General features: G+C 45.0%; 1 protein-coding gene and 1 long non-coding RNA gene across 4 annotated transcripts in view; one reads left to right on the forward strand and one right to left on the reverse strand.

The window, feature by feature from the left end:
- Nucleotides 1–25,000, forward strand: part of LOC119575099 (inositol-trisphosphate 3-kinase B-like) — a 132,211-nt gene that overhangs the window by 72,727 nt on the left and 34,484 nt on the right. For all 3 annotated transcript variants that reach the window (XM_037922508.1, XM_037922509.1, XM_037922507.1), the window contains exon 2: nt 18,372–19,360. In XM_037922508.1, the coding sequence (XP_037778436.1) occupies nt 18,596–19,360 (765 nt within the window). In that variant the 5' untranslated portion in view covers nt 18,372–18,595. The remainder of the gene's footprint in view (nt 1–18,371; nt 19,361–25,000) is intronic.
- The window catches only part of LOC119575100, a 1,868-nt gene continuing 225 nt past the window's right edge, over nt 23,358–25,000 (reverse strand). Inside the window, exons 1-2 of the long non-coding RNA XR_005228946.1 lie at nt 24,968–25,000; nt 23,358–24,817 (exon numbers count right to left, since the gene is read on the reverse strand). The exon at nt 24,968–25,000 is cut by the window's right edge and continues 225 nt beyond it. This is a non-coding gene — a long non-coding RNA (uncharacterized LOC119575100). The remainder of the gene's footprint in view (nt 24,818–24,967) is intronic.

The raw sequence follows: 25,000 nt of genomic DNA on the forward strand, positions 1-25,000 counted from the left end.
ACGGAGTAATTAAATACTGTGATTTGATATTTAATGGGAAATAATTCGTTTGAAAATTGGCAATATATACAATAGGTCTTGATGGCAATGTTCCGCGAGATGTAATGAGTATTATAGGTCTGCGATGTTGATAAATTCTGGCAAGTACGAATTTGAATGTTTTTCTATTATGATGTCACCATAAATAAGCACATTCCATTTGGTTATCGTCTGGTTGAGCAATCTGCAACTTCAGTCATTAACTGATGCAATTATGACAAACCTCGTGCTTGAATGGCGTTTAGCGAGCCCCTGAAAAGCTTCACAATTAGTTCATTAGAAAACTGACTTCAGGGTGACATCCGTGGAAAACAAGTGACGTCACAGCGGCCCGCGCGAAGTCACTGAACAATAACACCGGCCAGAGCACCGCATGACCCGGTCGCTCATGCACAACGGCTTCATTAACAAGTGAGCAATGAAAGTCATGCAGAGCTGATATACAACGTTGCTGCGTCTTGCTTCATGCACTCCGGCCGCGCTCTGGCCCTCGCATGTGGGCTCGTATTATTCCAGCCCTTTTTTGTCTTCCATTTTTTAACGATTATTATTATTTTCCGAGTGGACAGATGATGATGATGAATATGGGCGGAGCACGATTAGGTATGCATCGTACGTCTCCGGGTCTCATCAATCATGGATCTGTCAGGGTAATTTGACCTCATTATCATTTCATCATTAGTGTTTAAGAGTTAAGTGGGTCGACTGGACGCTGAGATATACATTAAGCAGATTCTAAGGCGTTGATATATGGTGTACTTTGAGCTCGTGTGTACAGTCTTTGAGTACATTGCACGGTGCAGTAATTAGTGTAGATTTTTATCACTGTTTATGGCTAAATGTACCAATTGTGTACTGTGGCGTCATAATGCAAAGATAATCAAGTGACCTCTTTCGTACAACAAGATAAACAGTAATTCTTGTTTCTAAGTGTTCTAAATCATGAGGCAAACTGCAGGTAATGTGGAGTAGGAAAAAAAAATGAGGAAAAAAAAGCCTTAACAAGCTCTCCTGTAATCAGATAAAATCTCACGTTTTGACATTTCTTACAGCTGATACAAGATGCTCTGACGTCACTCGTGTCGCCTAGCGCTTGATAATGGCGGTTTTGTGATAATTGGAACTTGCGGACGGCGAATGAGGGTGGGGATGGGGGGGGGGATATTGGGGAAAGGGAGTGGGAGTGGTTGCTGGGAAGGGGGTGGGTTAGAGTGGGAGTGGGGTTAGGGGAAGGGTGGGTTAGAGTGGGAGTGTGGGTTAGAAAATGGGTGGGAGGTAAGGTAACTGGTGGGTGGAGGTTGGAGAAGGAGAAAATGGCCTCAAAAGGGGGTTGGCGTGGGCTGGAGCCGCTTAGGACTGGCTTAGAACATGGAGATGGATTTAGAGTGTGAGAATGAGGTTTAAGACTCGAAAAGCGGAGTTTGAGATTAGTCTAGCGATAGGGATTTAGTTTTACAAAAGGGAAGGGTCAGAATGGATTAGAGTTAAGGGTGGATTTGCAACGTAAGGATCGGGAAGGGGAAAAAAAAAGAGGCTTGGGTGATGGTGGGTTGAGCTGGTGGGCTCGTGGGAAAAGAGCGTCTGGCGGTAATTAGAAAGCAATCTCCTTTTTTTTTTTCTCTTTTCTTTTTTTGTTTTCTTTCATATTTTTTAAAAAATTCTTTTTAAGTGGACTTTCATGGTCGTATTTTAGAAGAAGGATCCCAAATTGGCACGATAATCACCAGGGATGTCCGAGATGATGGCATGCGCCTTGGCGTAGGAGTGGCAGGGGCTGGCAGGGGGCGGGCAGGTGATGACAGGGGGCGGGGAGAGGTAGGATAGAGAGCCAGGGAGGGGAGGGAAGGGGGTGGCAGGGGCGGGAGCGGGTAGAGTGGAGCGGGCAAGGACCAGGAAGGGGGGGGGGAAGGGAGAGCGGCAGAGGATGGAAGGAAGTAGCAGTGGGATGGCAAGGGATAGGAAGGGTTTGACAGGGGGGGGGTGGACAGTGGCAGGGGAGTGGGTGGAAAGAGGAATTATCTCGTAAATAAAGACTTCTTAAATCCCAACTTTTGGTACTAAGCTTAGATGAGAAGCACCCGTGGAGTCCCAACGCATTTAATTTTTGGATCTGAATTTAATTGACCAGGCAAATGAATTTAAATTTTGGATTTTATTTTTATTATTATTATTTTTTTTTTTACGAAATCGCATAAACCCGACTATTGCGTAAATGTGCGGATTGAGACAACGAGGACAAGTTTTCGACCAAAACTTGAATCGAAATCTTGTTTTCTCCCCCCCCCCCCCCACACAGCCTACCGCTTCCCTCTGAAAGATAATCAAAAACCATTTCTCTTTGTATTTCTGTCGTCGCCATCAGATAAGCTTACCTTTGACCTCTCTCTCTCTTCTCTCTCTCTCTCTCTCTCTCTCTCTCTCTCTCTCTCTCTCCCTCTCCCTCTATTGCTCTTTTTCTTTTCTGTTTTTTTTTCGTCGTTGTCCTCTTCCTCCTCCTTTCCTTCTCTCTCCTCCTCCTCCTCCTCCTCCTCCTCCTCCTCCTCCTCCTCCTCCTCCTCCTCCTCCTCCTCCTCCTCCTCCTCCTCCTCCTCCTCCTCCTCCTCCACTAAAACTTTCATATTATGTATACAGCAATCGTAGCAGATAAGAGACATGTTATTTGGTGAGATTGGCGATTAGCTCAAGTGGCACACTAATGGCTTATGTCTTTATCTTTTGAATGGGTGAGTGATAAAGTTTGTGAAGAACAACAGTTTTCTCTCTCTCTCTCTCTCTCTCTCTCTCGCTTTCATACATACATATATATATATATATATATATATATATATATATATATATATACAGAAATATATGTATATATTATATATATATGATTTTATATATATATAATATATAATATATATATATATATATATATATATATATATATATATATATATTATATATATATTATATATATATATATATATATATATATTATATATTACATACATACATACATACATATATATTCATCCATCCTCATTTTTTCCTGATTTTCTTAACCCCCATCTCCCCTTACTTGTCTTCTGTCTTTCCCCCTCGTCGTTCTCTTTTCATCTCCCCCCTTCCCCCTCTCTCTTCCCTTCCTTTCCTCCCTTTTCCGTCCTACTTTTCTCCCTTTCCTCCCTTCCCCCTCTCTTTTCCCTCCCTTTACCCACTCTCTTCCCTCCGTTCCCCCTCTCTCTTTCCTCCCTTCTCCCCCTCTCCTCCCTCCCTTTCCTCCCTTCCCCCTCTCCTCCCCCTCCCTTTTCCGCCCCCCCCCTCCTGAGTAGCCCCTCGAAGGAAAGCCCCGCCCTGCCCCCCGAAGGCAGCTCGGCCACGCCCACCGGCCTACCTTGGGGCTCTGAAGGGTAAGGTCAGACCCCCCTGTGCATAGGCGGGGGGAGGGAGGGGGAGGGGGTCTCAGAGCTACTGTCATGGGTCGCCTGCCTAGTACCCCCCCGCCCCCCCCCCGCCATGGCACTGCTCGAATGCCCACGTGGAGAGAGTGCCCAGGTGATGGCCCTTGGCTCATGGGCGTGTGGGTGGCAGGCGGGCGTTGTGATGAAGGGCGAGCGTGAGGGTGCGATTATCCGTGACGGAGGCCAACAGCTGAGGCCCTCGCCCCCCTTCCTCTTCTCCGCACTTCCCCTCACTCTGATATTCCTCCCTTATATTTCCCCTTTCCCGAACCTACCCCTACCACTCTCACTCCACATCTCCCTCCCCTGTCCCTCACTCCTCTACTCTCATAATCCCTCATAATTCTGCATGCCCTCCTCTACCCTACTCCTTCCTCACTCCCTCACCTTAACCCTCGCTCACTCTCTCCCTCACATCACCCTCTCCTTCACCCACCCTTCTCCCACCATTCCTCCACCCCCTCACCCCTCACCCCCCACCCTCCCAGGCGGCCGGACTGCTCATCCTGTCCTCCGGATGAATGAGATTGTATCTGTGCCTGCTAGCTGGGCCTTGCCAAGACCTTACAAGGCGGGCGGGCAGTTTCCTCGTTCTTGCGCTTCGGGCGGAGTTCGAAACAGCGAGGTGGGGTTCGAAGCAGAGGGGCGGGGTTCGAAGCAGTGAGGGACGGGGTTCGAAACCTCGGGTCAGGGTTCGAAGCCGTAAGGACGGGGTTCGAAGCAACGAGGCGGGGTTCGAAGCAGCGGGGCGGGGTTCGAAACATCGGGTCAGTGTTTGAAGCAGTAAGGGACGGGGTTCGAAGCAACGAGGCGGGGTTGGAAGCAGCGAGAGACGTGGTTCGAAGCAGCCAGGCGGGATTCGAAACAATGAGGCAGCGTGAGAAGAGGAAGAAGGAATGGGGAAATATTGGGGACATGAATAAAACGGGAGGGGAAAGAAATGGGCCAATTGTGTGAAAATGATAAAACGGAAGGAAGTTGAGCGAATAATGGGTAAATGAATAGAATAGAAAGAAGGAATGGGCGAATACGGGTACATGAATAAAACCGGGTGGGGGTAGGTAATTAGTATTGAATTATAGGTTAATATATAAAATAAAATAAAGGAGGAAATGGTAAATAATAGTAAATAAATAGTGTGGGAGGAGATGAGCAAAGGAAATGAATTTAAAAAATGGATCATATTGATAAAGAAAAGGAAAATATATGGTCATATGTATAAAATGGAGGGAAAGTGTAACAAGTGGAGATATGATGGGTAGAATAGATCGAAATAATGAATAGGTAATCCTGAAATCGTGGACCGATAATAGGTTAAAAGCAAAATGAAAGGGAAGAAATGGGTAAATAGATGAAAGATGGTGGAAAAATGGGTAGCTGGACTATGGGGTAGATAGGGAACAGGGAGTTTAAGGAGAAATATATGGTGAGGGTAGATTGTGGTAACTTGTGATTTAGTTATGACGGACATTTCTTACTGGTTGATTAGAAGTTAATGAACATTTAATCTAATGGTGTTAGATATTTGTGTTGATGTGCACATGCCTTTTTGGTATACTTGTATACTTAATTTGGTATGCTTTTATGCTCATTTTGTGCTGGTATACTTAGTAATAGTCATGGTGTTAGTATATATATATATATATATATATATATATATATAAATATTATATATATATATATATATATATATATATATATATTTTTTTTTTTTTTTTTTTTTTTTTTTTTTTTTTTTTTTCAGGATGAGAAACGCCCAAATATTGTTGTTACTGGTGTGGTTATCGTATTAATCCATTCGTATTATTAGCCCAAATGCGGTTTTGCTATTTTTCGTTGTCATCACCCTCTCTTTATTAAAACTTATTACATTAATTCGATGCTTGTTATTAAATAAAAAATATTCAGTTAAATAAAATCTAGGGAACTGATACACAGCATTTAGATGTTTCGAAAACAGGGATTCGGGACAAGTTTTATGTTTCATTTGGTAGTTTCGAAGCATTTGAATTAACGGACACATACTACTTATTCGTACTCAAGTTCTTCCTAGGATTTTGGGAAAGAATTGGCGTAACTGGCATATTATATATATTTTTTCTTAATCCACGTCGAACATGTTCTGAATTAAACGTTAAATGAAGAGAAAATTGAGTATGGCGGAAAGAAAAATGAGAATATTGTAGCAGTGTCCATTGTACTTCTAATAATACTATCAGCTCACCTTTGGCGATTATTGCAAAAAAAAAAAAAAAAAAAAAAAAAAAAGTCCCAGAAGTATGAAAAGGAGACCACTTCAAGACGCTATTTTTTTCTTCATTGTTGCCTGCGGTTGTTGCACATGTTGCCTCATTGTTGCATCTCTCGTCGACTGTTCGGGGTTAAGATGTTCCGACCGAGACTTTGCTTTTGCTTTTGACGATGATGATGTTCGTTCGAGTTTATTGCTTGCGCGATTGCAATCACAGTGGCGTGATTAATGGGCTGGTGCAGCTTGCATTGCAGTTTTTACAGGTGTCGGTACGCGGTCGGGGGCGGCTGAGCGTGCATGGGCGTGGGTGTGGGCGTGGGAGAAAGAGAGGAAGGTTAGGAGAGAGAGGGAGAAGGAGGGGAAGAGGGGCAGAGAGAGAAAAATGTGGAAAGAGAAGAGAGATGGAAGGAGAGAGAGAGAGAGAGAGAAAGAGAGAAGGGGAGGGGGGAGGGGGCGCAGAGGTTGGGTGCAGATGGCGGTAATGATATACGGGCGAAGGCGATGGGGGTGCGAGAGTGTCGAATGCAAAGCAGGGTCGATCCTCGTTCTTGGAGGACGCAAGGAAAAGCCGGAAGGGAAGCACGGGAGGGAAAAAAAGAGAGAGAAAAAAAGAAGGAGGAGGAAGAGGAGAAAGAGGAGGCGAAGAAGAGGGAGAAAAGCGCTCCCGTCGGCGTTGGTAGGACGAGAGCAAGCATGTGGCACCAACGTAACCTAAGAATCCTGGTGACCAGATAGTGCCACCTAAAGCACCAATTAGACCTATGACATCACCGCCGACTCGACACAACAGCCAACACCGGATCACTGTAACAACCCCCCCCCCCATCCCCCATCCCCCCATCCCCCATCCTTCTGCCATGAACCACTCCCATGAGTCTTCCTACTCTCTCTCCTTTTTCTCATGGGATCCGACTCTCCTCCTCTTCCTCCTCTCTCCTCTCCCTCCTCTCTCCTCCTTCTCCTCTCTCCTCCTTCTCCTCTCTCCTCCTTCTCCTCTCTCCTCCTTCTCCTCCTCCTCCTCCTCCTATAAGTTCTCCGTCTCTTCTACTGTTGCTCTCTTTCTCCTCATTTCTTCTTCTGCGAAATTCTCCCTCTTCGTCTCTCGTATTTTTTTTTCTCTTATCATTCTGTGTTCTCCCCTCTTGTAAACCTTCTCTCACGACATCTCCCGTCCTCCTGTGCGTTTCCCTTTCCCATCACTCTCCCCCGTCACTTCCTGTCACTCTCCCCCATCACTTCCCATCACTGCCTATCACCCCTTCCCATCATCGCCACCCATGACCTTCTATCACTCCCCCCCCCCCCCATCACATCCCATCACTCCCTTCCATCACCGAAACGTACCCAGAAGACGCCCGGCCGCCGCGTAACCCAAGCCCCAAGGCTCCATCAGGATCTCTCAAGCCCGTGGTGTCTGTCTGTCTGTGTGTCTGTCTGTCGCCGACCTCCGCTTCATCCCGAATCCTCGAAATGATTGAGTCAGAGGCACTTAGAACGCGCTCGCTCTCTCGATCTTTTCTTTTTCTTTCTTTCTTTTCTCTCTTTCTTACTAGCTTTCTTTTTTTTCATTCTCTCCCTCTTGCCCTCTTTTCCTCTCTCTTCTCTTTTCTTCTCCTCTTCTCTTCTCTTCTCTTCTCTTCTCTTCTCTTCTCTTCTCTTCTCTTCTCTTCTCTTCTCTTCTCTTCTCTTCTCTCTGTCTCTCTGAATGATATCATCTTGGACAATCGATCTTTGACGCACCCAGAATAAAGTGTGTATCACTCCTCTGTACGAAATAAAAATAAAAAACGACAAACAAAAATACAAAACACACACACACACACACACACACACACACACACACACACACACACACACACACACACACACACACACACACACACACACACACACACACACACACACACACACACACGCTCACACATTTACTTATTCACTTTTCCTTCCAAGTACGTCGGGATTATTTCAAGGGCGATAAGGTATTGACGTCAGACCTCTTCGGGAGAGATTAGGCTTCGAGATAGTGCGTGGAGGGAGGGAGGGAATGCGGAGGGAGGGGGGAATGGCGGAGGGAGGGAGGGAGGGAATGCGGAGGGAGGGAGGGAGGGATGGCGGAGGGGAGGGAGGGAGGGAATGGCGGAGGGGAGGGAGGGAGGAATGGCGGGAGGGGAGGGAGGGAGGGAATGGCGGAGGGGAGGGAGGGAGGGAATGGCGGAGGGGAGGGAGGGAGGGAATGGCGGAGGGGAGGGAGGGAGGGAGGGAAAGAAGGAAGGGAGGAAAGGAAGGAATGAGAGGGGGAGAGAGGGAAGGAAGGAAGTAAGGAATGAGAGAGGGAGGGAGTGACGGAGGAGAGGGTGGGAATGGAAATTAGGGAGCCAGAGAGGAGATAGGATGGAGGGAGGGAAAGAAGGAGATAGGAGGGAAGGCAGGATAGAGCAAAGGGTGAAAGGAGGAAGGGGGGGAAGGCGGGAAGGTCGGAAGGGAAGAAGCGAATAGATAGATCGTCAAGGAAATTGTTTGGAAGGAGTTTTAGTGTTTGGAAAGTTATTTCGTGTTTTTGTTTATTTGCGTGTGTGTGTGTGTGTGTGTGTGTGTGTGTGTGTGTGTGTGTGTGTGTGTGTGTGTGTGTGTGTGTGTGTGTGTGTCATTTATAGTGTACAAAACTACACAGACAGAAACTTGGACGCTCTAAGATTGAATATCAAGTTAAATAGTTATATCTTCTCTTCCTAAACTTTTTTTTTGTCGTTATCGAAGCAAAGTAAACGACTTTCCGCCTCGTACAGCTACCAGGTCGTGCGCGTGGTTTCCAGGGGGTCGTTCTTAAGACGGTCATATATATTCTCCTGTTGTACGCTCGTGTGTGACTGTGATCATCAGATACTTCGTCATTATTTTCTTTTTCTTTTCGTCAGATTTATAATTGCAGGCGTGTAGAACATACACCTTGGTCTCCATGTGCGATGTATTTATCAGTTAACGTTGGTCTTCCATCATGATTTACGAAGCGATATTTTACAAGAATGTAGAACATGTTTTTTTGTTCTCCATTTGTTCTGTCAGTTATAAATTCTCTTCGTCTGTCTTTACATATTTGTTTGTACTATTTCATCGATCTTTACGATTTTTTTTATTAGATTCTTTATTTAATTCATTTTTACGGATTTTTTTTTTAGGAAACAGATTTACCCCTAAATGACATTGACAGTAAACTACCATGCATCTCGGGAGACCTGACGCTGCTCTTTCTCTCTCTCTCTCTCTCTCTCTCTCTCTCTCTCTCTCTCTCTCTCTCTCTCTCCTCTCTCTCTTTCTCTCTCTCTTTCTCTCTCTCTCTCTCTCTCTCTCTCTCTCTCCTCTCCTTCTCTCTCTCTCTCTCTCTCTCTCTCTCTCTCTCTCTCTCTCTCTCTCTCTCTCTCTCTCTCTCTCTCTCTCGCCCCTACTTGTGCCCGTTGATGATGAGTTGGTTAGTCAGCTGTTGATGTCCTTGGGGCTTGCATGCAGAGGGACTGAAAGGGACATTTATTTATTTATTTTTTGTTATGTCTGTTCGTTTATGTCGGTTGTTGGTTTCCTTGTATTTTATTGGGATTTGTTGCGGTAAGATTATTTGTCTGTTTTATCGCTGTTTTTTCGTACGTTTAGCTTCTATCGCTAAAGAGTATAAAAGGATATCTAACACACACGCAGACAAATGTGTGTGTGTGTGTGTGTGTGTGTGTGTGTGTGTGTGTGTGTGTGTGTGTGGTCTGTGTGTACATATATATATATACATATATACATATATATGTACACATATATATGTACACACACATACATACACACATACACATGTATGTATGTGTATACAGACACACATACACACACACTGAATATATACCGTATGTAGAAACATCTCTAGATACGTATGATTGATACATATCAGAGGAGCATGGCATGAGTACGCCATCGTCATTTGTATATTTCGGCGTATATAAACCGAATTTAATCACTTATATTAATCAATAACCATGTCATTACCGTCGGTATTGCACTCTCATTATGTTAAATTATGAGTCAGATGTCGATATGCTGTGCCAAAACTACATAAGTGCATCAACGCGTATATAATATACATAGAGAGAGGGAACAAGGGAGGGAGAGAGAAGAAAGATAGATTAAGATATAGACACACACACACACACACACACACACACACACACACACACACACACCACATAACACCCCAGAACACACACAAAACACCCCCAAAAACACACACACACACACACACAAAACCCTCAAAACCTGCACCCTCAAACCCAAACCCAGAAGAAAACCGGCTCGGCCCGCGGAGAAGCAACACGGAAGCGCGAGCGGCAGAGGGGAAAGAGCAGGCGGCCATAGCAGAGGCTGTGGTCTGGGCTCTGAGAGGCCCCCTTGACCACAGACTTGCGGGATTGCGTCATTCTGAAACGGCAGTCGTTGCGTAGGAGCGTCGTCGGGAGGAACTACAGGGCTGCGGTGTGCTACAGTTGTGGATCTGCGGGTTGTGCGGTGGTCGTGGTCGCCTGTCGGATTAGTTATATTAGATCTGTGTTGGTTTGTGGTTGTGGGAAAGGGGAGGAGGAGGAATCGGTCAACTGGGAATGTGTTAATTCCGTGTCGTTGTTTCTCCGTCTCGGTAAAACGTAACAAGGAAAGCTAAGACGGGTTTTTTTTACTGATCAAACAAAGACAGTGACGTCATCCTGCGGTATGCATTTAGGAAATGAGACTAAATATGAACAATATTTTTTTCTCTCGAAATAGGAAAACGCTGAGAGTGAACACAACCAAAGGAAGCCAAACCAGGATATTGGCGGGATAATGGAATAGTAAGGTGGTGAAAGGGCCTCCACGGGACGCCATTTGTTTTGCAATATCAATCACGTGTTGGGGAGACTATTCTATCCCCTTTTTTTTCCTTTTAAAGTGAAAAAAAGAATTAGCTTTTACTAATTGACTATTGAAGTCGAAGTGTATTTGGAAAAGAAATTCAATTTTGATTTGGTCGATACGAATTTTCATGTTTGAAAAGTATAATCATGATAACGCGATGGTATTTCAAATAATTTCAATCTGTCTATCTAGTTCGAATATTGCGCTTCCGTGTGCTATAGTTTTATTCATTTATTTGCACATATATCAAATCAGCGAAAAAAAATCATTTCTATTTCTGTCTGTGCACGCCTCATAATCCCTCAAAATCTCATATTATCAGCAGCGTTGATTCCCTTCGTTCACATCTCCCAGCTGCACAGCCGTATCTCATCTGCATAAATTAATTCAGTATTGAAATGGATTTAGCAGGGATGTTCTTGTGCGCCGAAGATGTATGTATAAATAAATGGCTGAAGAACCGGGGGCTAAATGCACATACTTTTTTAACATGACTTGCAAGATGTGATCCGTTCAACTTCCGTTCGTAGAGAGATTTATTAGTGAAATATAAACATCTTGCTTATTTTATTTTATTTTTTTCCAACAACGTTTGGATGAAACTTATAACCAGGTAGTCCGCTGATAAGGTATAATAAAAAAAGGGGAAAAAAAGAAAACAAAACAAAGAACTATTAGCGAAAGGATTTCCTCCCTGCATTCTTAACCACGGGTTGTGCACTCGAGCTCGCTTATCGGGGAAGGTATGCGGGTGTCCATATATGCTCCTTGAATAGCGTCTTTTTCGTGAAGGAATCCGTTCAGGCGAGAAACTCCCATCAAAGGCGGCCGCGAGAAGAAGCCTGTGTGACGTCACGAACCCATTATGACGTCACAGTCTCCTTCAGAGGGAAACGCATCGTGGCGGCGAACGCGGGAGGCGCCAGGCAGCCCGCGGAGGTGAGGGTGGGAAGAGGTTGATAAAGAGGAAAGAGAAGAGAAAGGGAAAGGAAGGGAGACTGAAAAGAGTATAAGAATGATGGAAATGGAGCAGAGTTAGAATAATAAGGAAAGGAGGGAGGAGACAGACGCGGAAAAGGAGATTTTCGACTAACAAAAAAAAAAAAGAAAAAAAAAAATCGGTCGTGACCAAAAACAGAGGCAAATAAGAGAGAGAGAGAGAGAGAAGAGAAGAGAAGAGAAACACTCGCATTACATATAGAAATGGTGTGACGCCGACGATTAGCGCGACGGCGAGGGTGAAGGCAGAAGGCAGAGAGGTTGACCCAGATGATGAGGCCCCAGTGACCTCTGCAGGCACGGGCGGGCGGGCGGCGGGCGGCGAGGGCTGCTCAGGGTCTGGGAAAGTAGCGTGGGCGGGCGGTACGCGGGCGGGCTGGCGAGCGGCGGAGGCGGAGAGGGTGGCGAGTGGGCGTCAGGTGTGTGTCTTTGTTTGTTTGTCGTGGTTTGATTTTGTATGTTTTGGTAAATATTTTGGCGTCGTCCACATTTATTTTATTCATTTGTTCATCAAAATTGTTTGAATAGATTAGATAAATAAGACCGTTCGCATCGCAGTTCCTTAGAGAACCATAGAATAGCAGTCAAGATCACATTCGTATTTAAGTGAATTCTTACTATTTATTTTACTGTTTTACTCTTTTAATGTTGCCTCTTCGCGCCACCCCCACTCTACTCTTGCAACAATATCAGCAATAACAAATGCATGACATAATATCCAATGACGATTCCTTTCCTCATATTGCACGATTTAAAGATCTACATGAATTCTCATGCAAATCTTTGCAGTGTTTCTCTGACTGGCGTAAAGTAACACGATTTTTTTCCTTGGCGCCGTAAAGAGACAGGTTATACGAATTGGGTCTTTTACGCGTCTTCGTAGCTAAACATCTGCTGCCAGTTTTCACTTATATCCTTATAAAGAACCGTTGGGTATAATACGTATATAACATTCCATATTCTGTAAAACGAAAAAAAAAAAAAATACGGAGTGACTTTGAAACTAGATTTTCCAACCTGAAGAAATAGAACAAAGTGTGCCATAAAAACACCGTTTTCTGTAGTGGACAAGTTCACTAGAAACGGACTTGCTCATTGGAATAACGACAACCTTGGTGTGTGTGCTCTGCAGGCGTCGACGTAGCTCCGGGTGTCCAGTCTCGCCTCGTTTGGTGTGCTTGCTTCCAAGCAAAGTGCAAGAACCGGCCGTGCTCCTTGATGTTTTACAGATATGGTAGATGTATAATTAGAAGACACATACGCTCGCACACGCGCGCGCACGCACGCACGCGCACACACACACACACACACACACACACACACACACACACACACACACACACACACACACACACACACACACACACACACACACACACACACACACACACACATCTTTGTATGTGTGACTTTGTGTATGTTTGTCTGTGTGCGTGGGCGTTTGTGTCTGCAAAAACCTTTTTAATCCCAAAACAGTTTACTCTCAATTGTTGCAATATTGAAGTTCCATGTAAACCACCACAGCTCTGGTGTTCTCGCACAGCTGAGGGACCTCATGGCCTTGCCTCCGTATATGTGAAAACGCATTCGTTGTGGAAATGGTTCCTGCGCTTATAAAGTCAACCGCTTAAAATCATTGTCTTTTTTCTCTCTCTTTCTCTGTCTCTCTCCCTCTCTCTCTCTCTCTCTCTCTCTCTCTCTCTCTCTCTCTCTCTCTCTCTCTCTCTCTCTCTCTCTCTCTCTCTCTCTCTCTCTCTCTCTCTCTCTCTCTCTCTCTCTCTCTCTCTCTCTTTTGATAGCCGTGTATCGGGAAGTTATGATTATTACTGGTATTATTGCTACTGTTGTTGTTGTTATTGTTATTATTATTTATTATTATTATTATTATTATTATTATTATTATTATTAATATTATTAATTTATTTTTTATTTTTATTTATTTATTTTTTTTTTTTATTATTATTATCATCATCACCATCACCATCACCATCATCAACATTCATCACGACTCATATTACCACCACCACCATAATCACATGAATACATTTAACACCATCTTTTAACATTAATATTCCAACGTGCACTTCTTACCTGCCTCTACCATCGGGCGAAACTGTGTCAGTGTGTGTCCTCGTAAGCACTCGTATTTACGGCAATACCGGCGTCCACATTTGGCTGTGAGCTAGATTAGGGCGTTGAAAAATATATAACCAATAAGTGTTTTTAAGTGTTTGCTCAGCGACGGGAGAAAAGCGGACTACAGGTAACCTTGTGGAGAGTGGAATATGATTCCTTGGAGGTATAATCGATTTATTTTTATTTATTTATTTGTTTTTTTAAATTTCGTAAATATTTTTTTTTCAGTGAATTTATTTTTTTTTATTTCGTAAAAAAAAATCAATGAATTCGCATTTCTTTGCCTCTTGGCTTTCTCTGCACTTTTTTTTTTAATAAAAAGTGAAAATATGGTAATATAGTCGTAAATATCTAGCATTCTCACACATTTCTTCATTTTAAAAAAATATTTTCTTTGGAGAAAGATTTATATATTTCTTCACTTCTTTTTTATATTCTGTTATCTTAATATCGACCGTGATGTAATTTCGTTATATATTCAGCAACATGATGTGGCAATATAGATGAGAATAATAAGAATAATAATTAAATGACGCAATATCTGTCGAGAATTCTTAAATTCTAAGAACATTTCTCTCTCTCTCTATTTCTCTCTCTCTCACTTGTCTCGTTGGGAGGAGAGAGAGAGAGAGAGAGAGAGAGAGAGAGAGAGAGAGAGAGAGAGAGAGAGAGAGAGAGAGAGAGAGAGAGAGAGAGGGGGGGGGGGGGAGACAGAGACAGACAGATAGAGAGAATGGAGAGCAAGAGAGGGAATCAACAAGATATTTAGTTAGGGAGAGAGTGCGTAAAACAGAGTGATGGCAAGACGAAGGAAGACGACGACGAAGACGAAGAAAGAAGACGAAGAAGAAGAAGAAGAAAAAGAAGAAGAAGAAGACGAAGGAAGAAGAAGGAGAAGGAGAAGGTGAAGGTGAAGGTACTCCTTAAAGACAACAGAATGATGCTGCTAAAGACACACGGGCGCCTGTTGGCTCCCGAGTGCCACCTGACCCTCTCTGCTATACCTTTGCTCCCTCAGTCCTCTGTGGTATCAGCTGTGTGTGTGTGTGTGTGTGTGCGTGCATGTGTGTGTGTGCGTGTGTGTGTGTGTGTGTGCGTGTGCGTGTTTGTTTGTTTGTTTGTTTGTGTGTGTGCGCGTGTATCTTTACATGTATGTATGTATGTGCATCTGCATGTGTATGTGTGTGTATGTATGTATGTATGTATGTATGTATGTATGTACGTATGTACGTACGTACGTGCGTCTCTTTCCAAGGGTAAATTCATAATTAGCGACACGTGTTGTGTGTGCCGGGCCGCGATAGCTGACATCCAGAGCCTGACATCCACCGGCGGTTGCGGATGTGCGCCTTGTACGTGGGAAATGTCTGGCCACGACCTTTGCCACGGCGGGGGGAGGGGTGGGGGAGGGGAAAGGAGGGGGTAGAGGTTGCGTATTATGTTGTTTCAGCCCTCTCTCTCTCTCTCTCTCTCTCTCTTTCTCCTCTCTCTCTCTCTCTCTCTTCTCTCCTCCTCCCTCTCTCTCTCCTTCTCTCCTCTCTCTCTCCTCTCTCTCTCTCTCTCCTCTCTCTCTCTCTCTCTCTCTCTCCTCTCCTCTCTCTCTCTCTCTCTCTCTCTCTCTCTCTCTTCTCCTCTCTCTCTCTCTCTCTCTCTCTCTCTCTCTCTCTCTCTCTCTCTCTCTCTCTCTCTCTCCCTCTCTCCCTCCCTCCCTCCCTCCCTCCCTCCCTCCCTCCTTTCTTCCCTGCGGATTCTGTACTTCTAGTTTTTACACTGATTTTCCTCCAGAAACACACACACACACACGCATGCACACTGTTGTGTTTGTATGCATATATACTTTTATTTCTGAGCACATGTTACTTTTTTCCGCCTGCATTATCCCTTGTCTGTTTTTATAATGGCAATCTTTGCTTTTATCTCCGCTGGTTCTCTGATGACAGTATCATGCATATAAATATTTTTGTGCGCCTCCACATCCCCCGCCCCTCGCACCACACACACACGTACTACGCATACACATACATGTATGTGTGTGTGTGTGTGCTTATATATGTGTGTATATATATATGTGTGTGTGTATATATATGTGTGTGTGTATCTGTATATGTATGTATGTATGTATTTGTGTATGATGAACGTACGTACATAGTGTGCTCAAGTCGTATTTTGAATAATACGTACAGATATGCAGTATCTATATGCATCCTGATCATGTTTACAGGCTGTGCATATTTACATGCCTGCGTACACACGCATACACACACACACACACACACACACACACACACACACACACACACACACACACACACACACACACACACACACACACACACACACACACACACACACACACACACACACACACACACACACACACACACACACACACACACACACACACATGCACACACACACGCACGCCGCACGCACACAAGCACGTGGCTTTATCCATCTCCTGCGTCGGTCCCTCCTTCATCACCTCGTTGGTCTCTCGTCGCCGCCCGTGTAAGAAGCCTTGTAAGTTTTTCGCGTATTTGGCGGCGATCATTAATCTTCCTCTGCCCCTCTTCCTTTTTCGCCGCCGCGCCTCTCCCGCTTTCGGCCTCTTGTTCGGTGTCTCCTTTCTCTTTTCTCTCTTCTCTCTCCTCTCGCTTGTTTCTTTTTCTTTCTTCTCTCTCTCTCTCTCTCTCTCTCTCTCTCTCTCTCTCTCTCCCTCTCTCTCTCTCTCTCTCTCCCTCCCTCTCCCCTCCCCCTCCCCCTCCCCCTCCCCCCATCCCCCTCCCCCCTCTTACTCAAACATTCTCATTCATGTTTTATTTTATTTTATTCAGATTTAAGCACAGATTCATCTCCTTTCGACCTTCATTTCCTAGTTGTCTTTGCGTCTCCTCCTCGTCCTCCACTTTCTCCTTGCGTCGTATATTCTTCACCCTTCTCCCCTCTCACGCCCCATTTCTCTCTCCACTTCCTATTCCTCTTCCCTTCCTTCCTCTTCCTCTTCCTCTACTGTGCCTAGCCTCCTTCACCCCCCCTCCCCACGCCCATTCCCGCCCCTACCCACGAGGGCGCCCACACATGGTATCATTGTCGAGTGACCTACATGTGTCTCCCGCCCTCGTTGTAGGTCACGTGACACCAGGGAGATCTAGACAGAGAAAAACTGTGATTCTCTCTCTTAACCTTGCCTGTTGTGTGGGGGGGGAGAGGGGTTGTTTGGGTGAGTGAGTGGGTGTGAATGGGTGTAAGTGAGTAGGTGGGCGTGAACGGGTGTAAGTGAGTGGGTGGGCGTGGATGGCTGTGGATGAGTGGGTGGGTGCGAGCGTGTTTTCGTGTGCGCGCCTCTTCGTACTTACGCATGCTTTGTTACTGCTACGTCGATTGTCGTGCATTTGTTTTTGTTTAGCGGCTCTTAAACGCCAGGCATTGTACTTTCACTGTACACAATGACTCCGTGCGCGCTTGTTCATGTGTGCAAAAGTGTCGCTTGGAAAACAATCACATAGAAATGTAACGACTGTCTCTTAAACTGCGGGGTCGTGGAGTAATGATACCCCGCGACTGTTACCTTTCTAATTGGGCAAAGAAAAAAAAATCTACCACAGATGTTAACCAATTGTGGTTAATAAATCAGTAATGAAAAGTTCTTCTTCAGTGCAGACATTATCCAAATTGTGATTTGATCGAACTAATAAAAGACAGGGTTTGCCGCCGCGACTTTCTTTCAAGTTAAACGAAGGTAAATATCCAAAGTGTTTATCTTTCCCTGCCGTGTTTGTGCAGCCGGAGGTATGATGGGTAATTGTCGGCGTAATGGACGTACTTATAATCCCATGAACGACGGGTGTACGTTCAGCGAGCCGTTTTTCATCGTGCAGTGTGCAATTTGGGGTATTTTGCTGCCAAGGCGTCATAGGAGAGAGGGAAGAATGAGTAAAGAGGAGTGTGCTCTTTGCGGGCAATAGGCTTGCTGAACCATCTTTTTAATGTTCAGTAGCTTAATAGCCTCGTATAGCGTTAGTATAGCGTTAGTGGCTCTGAGATTGTGCGTAAATAAAAAAAAAAGTTTGAGGAATTTAAAAATGCTGCGAGTGGATAATAACATTGGGAATAACAAAACGCCTGTGATTAAACCAAAACTAAAAATTGGCTAGTATTTATGAACATGAATGGCATTCCTATATCAAAAGTGCTTCTTTTATTATTGTTGCTGTGTATTTTATTTTTTTCTTCATTACTTTCTGCGACTTGGTTGAAGTGCGAGGAAACTGATGACGTAAGAGACGGTCGCAAGCGGATGTGAGTTTCCGGAGTGTGTTTGTTTACTAGTGCGTACGTGCGTGTGTATATTTCCAGTTGCGTGGCCATACACTCACACGCATTTCTCTCGCCCGTGCGACCGCTGCAGGGCCGTGGGAGGAATATTGGGAGTAAATGTGAACAAACTGTGAACGATCTGTGAACATGTGATCTTGCGACACTCCTGTCTGCTGAACTCTTTAGGGGGGAGTGACGGGTTGGGGGCGATGTTTTGCAAGGGAAGACTGTGTTAATTGTTTACTCATTTTTTCTCCCGCCAACAGATTCATTACCTAGATCTGAGATAAAGCAAGAACAGGGCGGGCACGTGAAGTGTTGAAAGAGTGATATGCACGAGGCCCGAAGGCGAGGTTGAGTGGCCGGGTGTTCGGGATTCGTTCGGGACACCCTCGCGACCGGCACGCGGCTAAGCGGGGACTAACACTGTCCTCTGGCCTTCAGGGCGGCTCCCCGCCATGTGAGAGCGGTTCCCGCGTCGCGATCGGATATGACGGGTGGCGAACGCTCGCTCAACCACATGGGCGTGAGTGGAAGTGGTCACTCCGAGCACCCGCCGCCCTGCCACAGGGCCCCGAGAAGCGTACAGTCCGGTGTGGTGCAGGGCCCCGTCCACGCCTCCGCAAGAGCTGCAGGCGGCGACAGCAACAGCATGGACTCCTTCAGGAAGTCGCCGGACCACATGTGCTTGCACAAGGAGTCCTGCATGGTGGAGAGCCTCACGCGACAGCTGCACGACACGTCCCTGGACCTGTTTGGCGAGGACGACTGCGTGGAGGGCGCGGACTCCGCCTTCGAGGAAGAGTCGTCCGACTTCTGGATGAGTCCTGGACTCACTCGCCAGAACTCGTACCTCGAGTCCGTCCCCGAAAACTGCAGTCTGAGCCGCCGCTCCTCGCTCCTGGAGGAGGACCTGAAGGAGCCGCTGAGCCGCCGCGCCTCCAAAGACTCCCGCAGCGCTCTCTCCCGGCGGGGCTCCATGCTGGACGAACTGGAGCCCCGCGACGCCCGGGAGCCGCAGCCGCTGGGCCGGCGGGACTCCCTGCTGGAGGCCGTCCTGGCTGCCAAGCGCGGGGGCTGGCGCGGCCTCGTGCGCACCGACAGCATGGAGAGCGGTGCCTCCATGGCTTCCTCCATGGCCTCCGTCAGCAGCAGCAGCGAGGGCTCGGTGTGTCCGTGCGACGACTGCATGCTGGGCCTCACCGACCTCCTGCTGGTCCCGACGCCGCACTCGCAGCCCTCGCGACCCAAGAAGGTAAACACTTGTCTTTTGCTTTGGTGTCCCTGCAGCGCCAGGCCAGGTAGGTGCCGAGTTGGGCCGGCCTCTCCGTGCTTCTGGGGCGGAGGCATCACTTCCGAGAATGCTGTCCTGTTAGTCTAAGCTTGGTCTTGAGCTGTAATTAGAACGAAAATAACAGTAATTGGAATCATGGCATCACATCACATATCCCGTTATTACCTAAACACTTACTTGCATTATGTTTTTATGACTACCACACTTTAAATACACATGAAGCTCTCATAATATCAGTGCAGTAAAAATAAAACATAACATTAGGATGGAGTGCGATGATGGAAAAAGTATGTAAGTGTGGCAGTGATCATACAACACTTGTACAAGCATGCATACATACATACATATACACACACAAATGGAGAGAGAGAGAGAGAGAGAGAGAGAGAGAGAGAGAGAGAGAGAGAGAGAGAGAGAGAGAGAGAGAGAGAGAGAGAGAGAGAGGAGTGAAAATGAAAGAGAAAGAGAGAGAGATTTAAAGAAATAGAAAATGAAAGAGAGAAAAAGAGATAGAGAGAATGAAAGAGAGAGAGAATAAAAGAAAGACAGAGAATGACAGAAAGAGAGAGAGAATGACAGAAAGAGAGAATGAAAGACAGAGAGAATGAAAGAAAGAGTGATAGAATGAAAGAAAGAGTGATAGAATGAAAGAAAGAGGGAATGAGAGAAAGAGAGAGAGAATGAGAGAAAGAGAGAGAATGAAAGAGAGAGAGAGAGAATGAAAGAGAGAGAGAGAATGAAAGAGAGAGAGCGAGAATGAAAGAGAGAGAGAGCGAGTGAACGAGAGAGCGAGAGAACGAGAGAGCGAGAGAACGAGAGAACGAGAGAGAGAGAGAGAATGAGAATGAGAATGAGAATGAGAATTCAATTGCAACCTCCCGCGGGAGCGAGGAAGGATATCAGAACTCAAAAAGGTTAATAGAGCGGCAATTTCCGCTACCCACTGCATGAAATCAAGCATAAATCTTAACTACACCATGAAAAACTCCCACCCGACTCTAGGAGGATGACGTCATCAACAAGAACTACGGTTTTTATTAGACAAGTGAGATCAGCTGAGCGCAACAAATGGACAAGCAGGGCAACAACTTCAGTAGACCGAGTGCCAGCAGAGAGATGCAAGATTACCGCTGATTGATGGGGCACCGCGCTCGTAGGTCAGCGCGGAGAGTCGGTTAGTTTAGTCGGCGCGGACGACGAGTTACTCTTGGGACACAGCTGTTTATTATTGACTCAGAGAGGCTTAGGAAAAGGTCTGAGGTATTATAGAGGAGATGGGGAGATTAACAAGCGCATTGGATCTAGTGTAAGATTGTTTGACTTTCATTACTTACATCTTGTTTTCAAAGATTGTACAAGGATCGCGGCAACCGGTTTGTCGTTTCTACGTTCGGATTTGGATGACCTCATGGTATGGGCTGCCCCCGGGGTGCTTTGTAGGCACGCCATGGTAGACAGTCTGACAACATACTTCGCCAGTTCACAGGCTTCCCGGTCGGTGATCCAAATAACGAAATGGTTCAAGTAGCGAAATCAAGTAAAGGGGGACTACATTGTTATTGAGATTAAGATTAAGGAGAGGGGGGAGGAGGGCCAGAGATTGGGAAATGGGGAGGAATGGAGGCCGTCCTTTTGAAAGTAATGGGTGCTGCGTGTGAAAGGGATTAGTTCAGTGTGTAATTATCAATTTTGCTCGTTTTCTTATAGCATTGGGCAAAGTTCTTGAGAAAAAGATAATGGCCACGAAGATCATGGTGTCAGGTGATCACTTTGTTCATGGAGGCGGGGAGCTGTGCATAAACAAAGGTAACATTACTGTTATTTTATTCAAATATTAAATTTTCTTGTATACGTCTTTTGTATAGTGTGGAGAGATTGCTTAGCACAGCAAACTGTAGTATTTGTTGTAGATTGATACGATACATTTTTGTAAAATAATCTGTTACAGCTCTTTAGGTGTGTGATTTTACAATAGCCACATAAAATTCTGAATCACATCAAGATTTTTAAAAGCCAATAGGCCTAACTCAAAAGGACACATATAAACATTTCGCTTTAGTATCGTCTTCCCTGTGTCTTCGTAGAAAACGTACAGCTCATAAGTGACAAAGAAAATGTATTGGGAAGCATGAGTAACTAAAGTAAATGTATTTGTGTTTTCTTTATCATTCACACATTCATTCCCTCGCTCTCTCATTCACTCACTCACTCATTCATTCATTCATTTACTCACTCACTCACTCACACACACACACACACACACACACACACACACACACACACACACACACACACACACACACACACACACACACACACACACACACACACACACACACACACCTACACACACACACACACACACACACACACACACACACACACACACACACACACACACACACACACACACACACACTCTCTCTCTCTCTCTCTCTCTCTCTCTCTCTCTCTCTCTCTCTCTCTCTCTCTCTCTCTCTCTCTCTCTCTCTCTCTCCCTCCCTTCTGATTTTACTTACTATTGTCACTATAGGTATGATATATTAGACAAGCTGTGGCACGATGAAAGAAGAACAGTTAAAGGGAATAAAGAATCTTTTGGAATTTAAGAAATTTGTTGGTGCCAAAATCCTCACATTTGACATTTAAGCGAGGAGGATGGAAATGTAATCTGGCTTCACTGCTGCGTAAAAAAGTCATCTTAAATAAAAGAAAAACGCGAAAAAAGTTATAATGCTTTTAAAACGCGATTAAAGGGGAGGGTTAAGATTTTTTTATAGAAAACGAATTTTGAGGACACACTGAAGCAATAACAGTAACTGTTGAATGATGAACCAAAAAGTTGGGTCATTTACACTATTCCCTGAATAAAAAGAGAGATTGGTGGTGTGTGAAGTAAGGAGTATTCAAGAAATACTTTGTTAAGGAAGAATTTATGAATAAAAACGGTGGGTAAATAATGAAAAAAATGACGGAACGAGTACGTTATTCCCTTGAGGATAATTATGAATTGGGTAGATAGGGAATAGTGAAAAATATTGAAACAGTACATTAACCCAGTAAAAATAGATAAAGAAAATGAAAAGGGAATTCTGAACAAAATGAATCCTCATCCGCCTTAACCCAGTAAATAAGATAGATAGTAAATAGTGAAAAATATCCCCATAAATAGATATGATGAAATTTAAGTTTTATGGCGTATCTGTGTATGCATATATATTTATAATGGCACTTTAATCAGGAGAAAGTATTTGTTTAATTGCTTGTTAAATTAGACGACCGGGTTTATGGTCTGCAAAATGCACTTTGATAATTACAAATCGCGCATGTAGTTAACTGAGGTCTGCTTTGGTCATTGCGTGCATAATAAACCTTGTTCTTCCACGAAATACTTAATCCTGAAATACCGTCACCTTTAAAAAGAAAAGTCCTTGAACAGAAATACGGAAAAATTGAAACACGTAAGGACACTGAAAGAGGAAGGATTATGAAGGTTTAAAAAAGTAGAGCAGAGGAACTCCCGGGACAGTAACCACCATAACCGTCACCCTGAAAAGGAGAGGGAAGAACGTCCTGTTGGGAGTGTATGTCGGAGGGACAGAACTAGGCCGGAATGGTGAGGACGTCTCGGTTATGATTTTTCTTTTATATTCTGTTTGATGATGATTATTTTTTTCGTTTGTGGGTGTGTGGGTCTGTGGTGGGTGGGTGAAGGTTCGTGGAAGTGTGTGTGTGTGTGTGTGTTTGTTTGTTTGTGTGTGTGTGTGTGTGTTTGTTTGTTTGTTTGTTTGTTTATTTGTTTGTGTGTGTGTGTGCGTGCGTGCGTGCGGAGTATATGTGTGTGATTGTGTGTTTTCGTTCTTGTACGTGTGTAAGAGTATTTAGATATTTCCATCTTTCCTATCTTATATTTTTCTTCAAGATGTTCCCAAGAGAGGGATGATTCCAAACGACGTTAACCAGAACTGATGTAACTTTTTATTTGTTTGTATATCAGGGTTTATGAAGGCTCTCACGCACACCACGCAGGGATAAACTTAAGGGAGATGTCGTAATTTTTCATCTCAAAAGGTCACACAAACGCGAGTGCATTAATCATGAGGTCAGCCTTCCACAGTCGACCCGGAGCTTCACTGCCTCGCCTTATCCGAGCTTTCCATCTATCCTAAGATGTCTTGCGTTTATCCTCGCTTTCTCTACCCTTATCCACCAGTCTGTATTCTTTGATGTCTTGAGTCTACCCTTGTTTGGCCTCGCCTTATTCTTGCAGTCTGTTTATTCCTTGATCTCCTGAGTCTTTCTCGTTGCTTCTCCGTCTCCTTTATCAATATTTTCTTCTACGCTATTCCAAATCTTGTTTTCTCTTTCTTCTTTCGCGTTTCGTGTCTTGTTATTCCACTATCTTCGTTTTGCCTCGTGGTTTGGGATTTTTTCTTCGGAGACTTATGCAAGTGACGTATGATATTTAGACTTCCTTTGAGGACTTCTTTGCGGAAGGAAAACCCCTCCTCTGCCCCACCTTTCTCCTTCTCTTTCCCAATGGTATTTTCCTTGCCGTATTGGTGTGTATATTCCCCTTTTTTATGAACATTAGGAAACACTTCAATGTTTATCTTCTCGTAGTACGCTGACAAATCAAAACAAAAATAAAGGAAATGGCGTTATCAGCAAGGAGTCGGCGATAAGGGCCTTGCGTCGGGAAGTTCGAAGCGAAATGCTCTTGGCCCTGAAATATGGCCCTTATCGCCTTACTGTGGCTCGGGCTTCGGCGCCTGGCCTTGACGCTTGTTTATCCTCGCTCCCAACCTTGACGTCATCGCCACGTCATGAACATGTGCATGGATTTTTCCCACCGAGGACCAGCCCGGCCACGTCATCAAATTCACGGCGTCATATGCTCCGATCGACGCGATTGGATGTTTACCGTGACGTCATCAAATTGATGAGCGTTTTAGTGAACGCTTCGCTGCCACAGGTGTGGTGTGACGTCAATGGTCAGATGGGGAGAAACGAGGAGTAGCGAATTGGTTAAACGATATAAACTGCTCTAATGCAGCGTGAAGTTCAATTTCTTAGGATCGCACAGAAGAAACGTGATTAACCGCGGCCTCCGAGACCCGAACGCGTTATGTCTCTGGCGCGAAGTTTCTTTTAACCCGATGAAGCGAAGGGGAAGCAGGCCGAGGGGCGATAGCTGGAGGGCCGCGAGGGGAAGGAAGGTGCCCATTACACACTAGTCCGAGGCAACGCCACACCTACGCGGGCACGGCAACACCTGCGCACGCCGAACGTAAGGCACACATAAAGTACCCCCTCCCCCGCCCACCTCCCCACACACGCACACTCACCTAGTCTTCATTTCCTAGAAGTGGGCAGTAACCTTTCGCACTCCTCGTCTTCCGCTCTGATGGATACGTGCTTTGAAAAAAGAAAAAATATATATATGCCATTCGTAAAAATTATATCAGTTGGTGGAATGATACATATATACACCATTGACATTGTTAATGCTAGAGTAATGAGGATAAGGTATAGGTATAGCACAAGACGAGAATAAGACTCACGCACGATTACGGGTGTGAAGTGCGCGTGATTTCGCGG

Source organism: Penaeus monodon, chromosome 7, assembly GCF_015228065.2.
Source record: "Penaeus monodon isolate SGIC_2016 chromosome 7, NSTDA_Pmon_1, whole genome shotgun sequence".
Lineage (NCBI taxonomy): Eukaryota > Metazoa > Arthropoda > Malacostraca > Decapoda > Penaeidae > Penaeus > Penaeus monodon.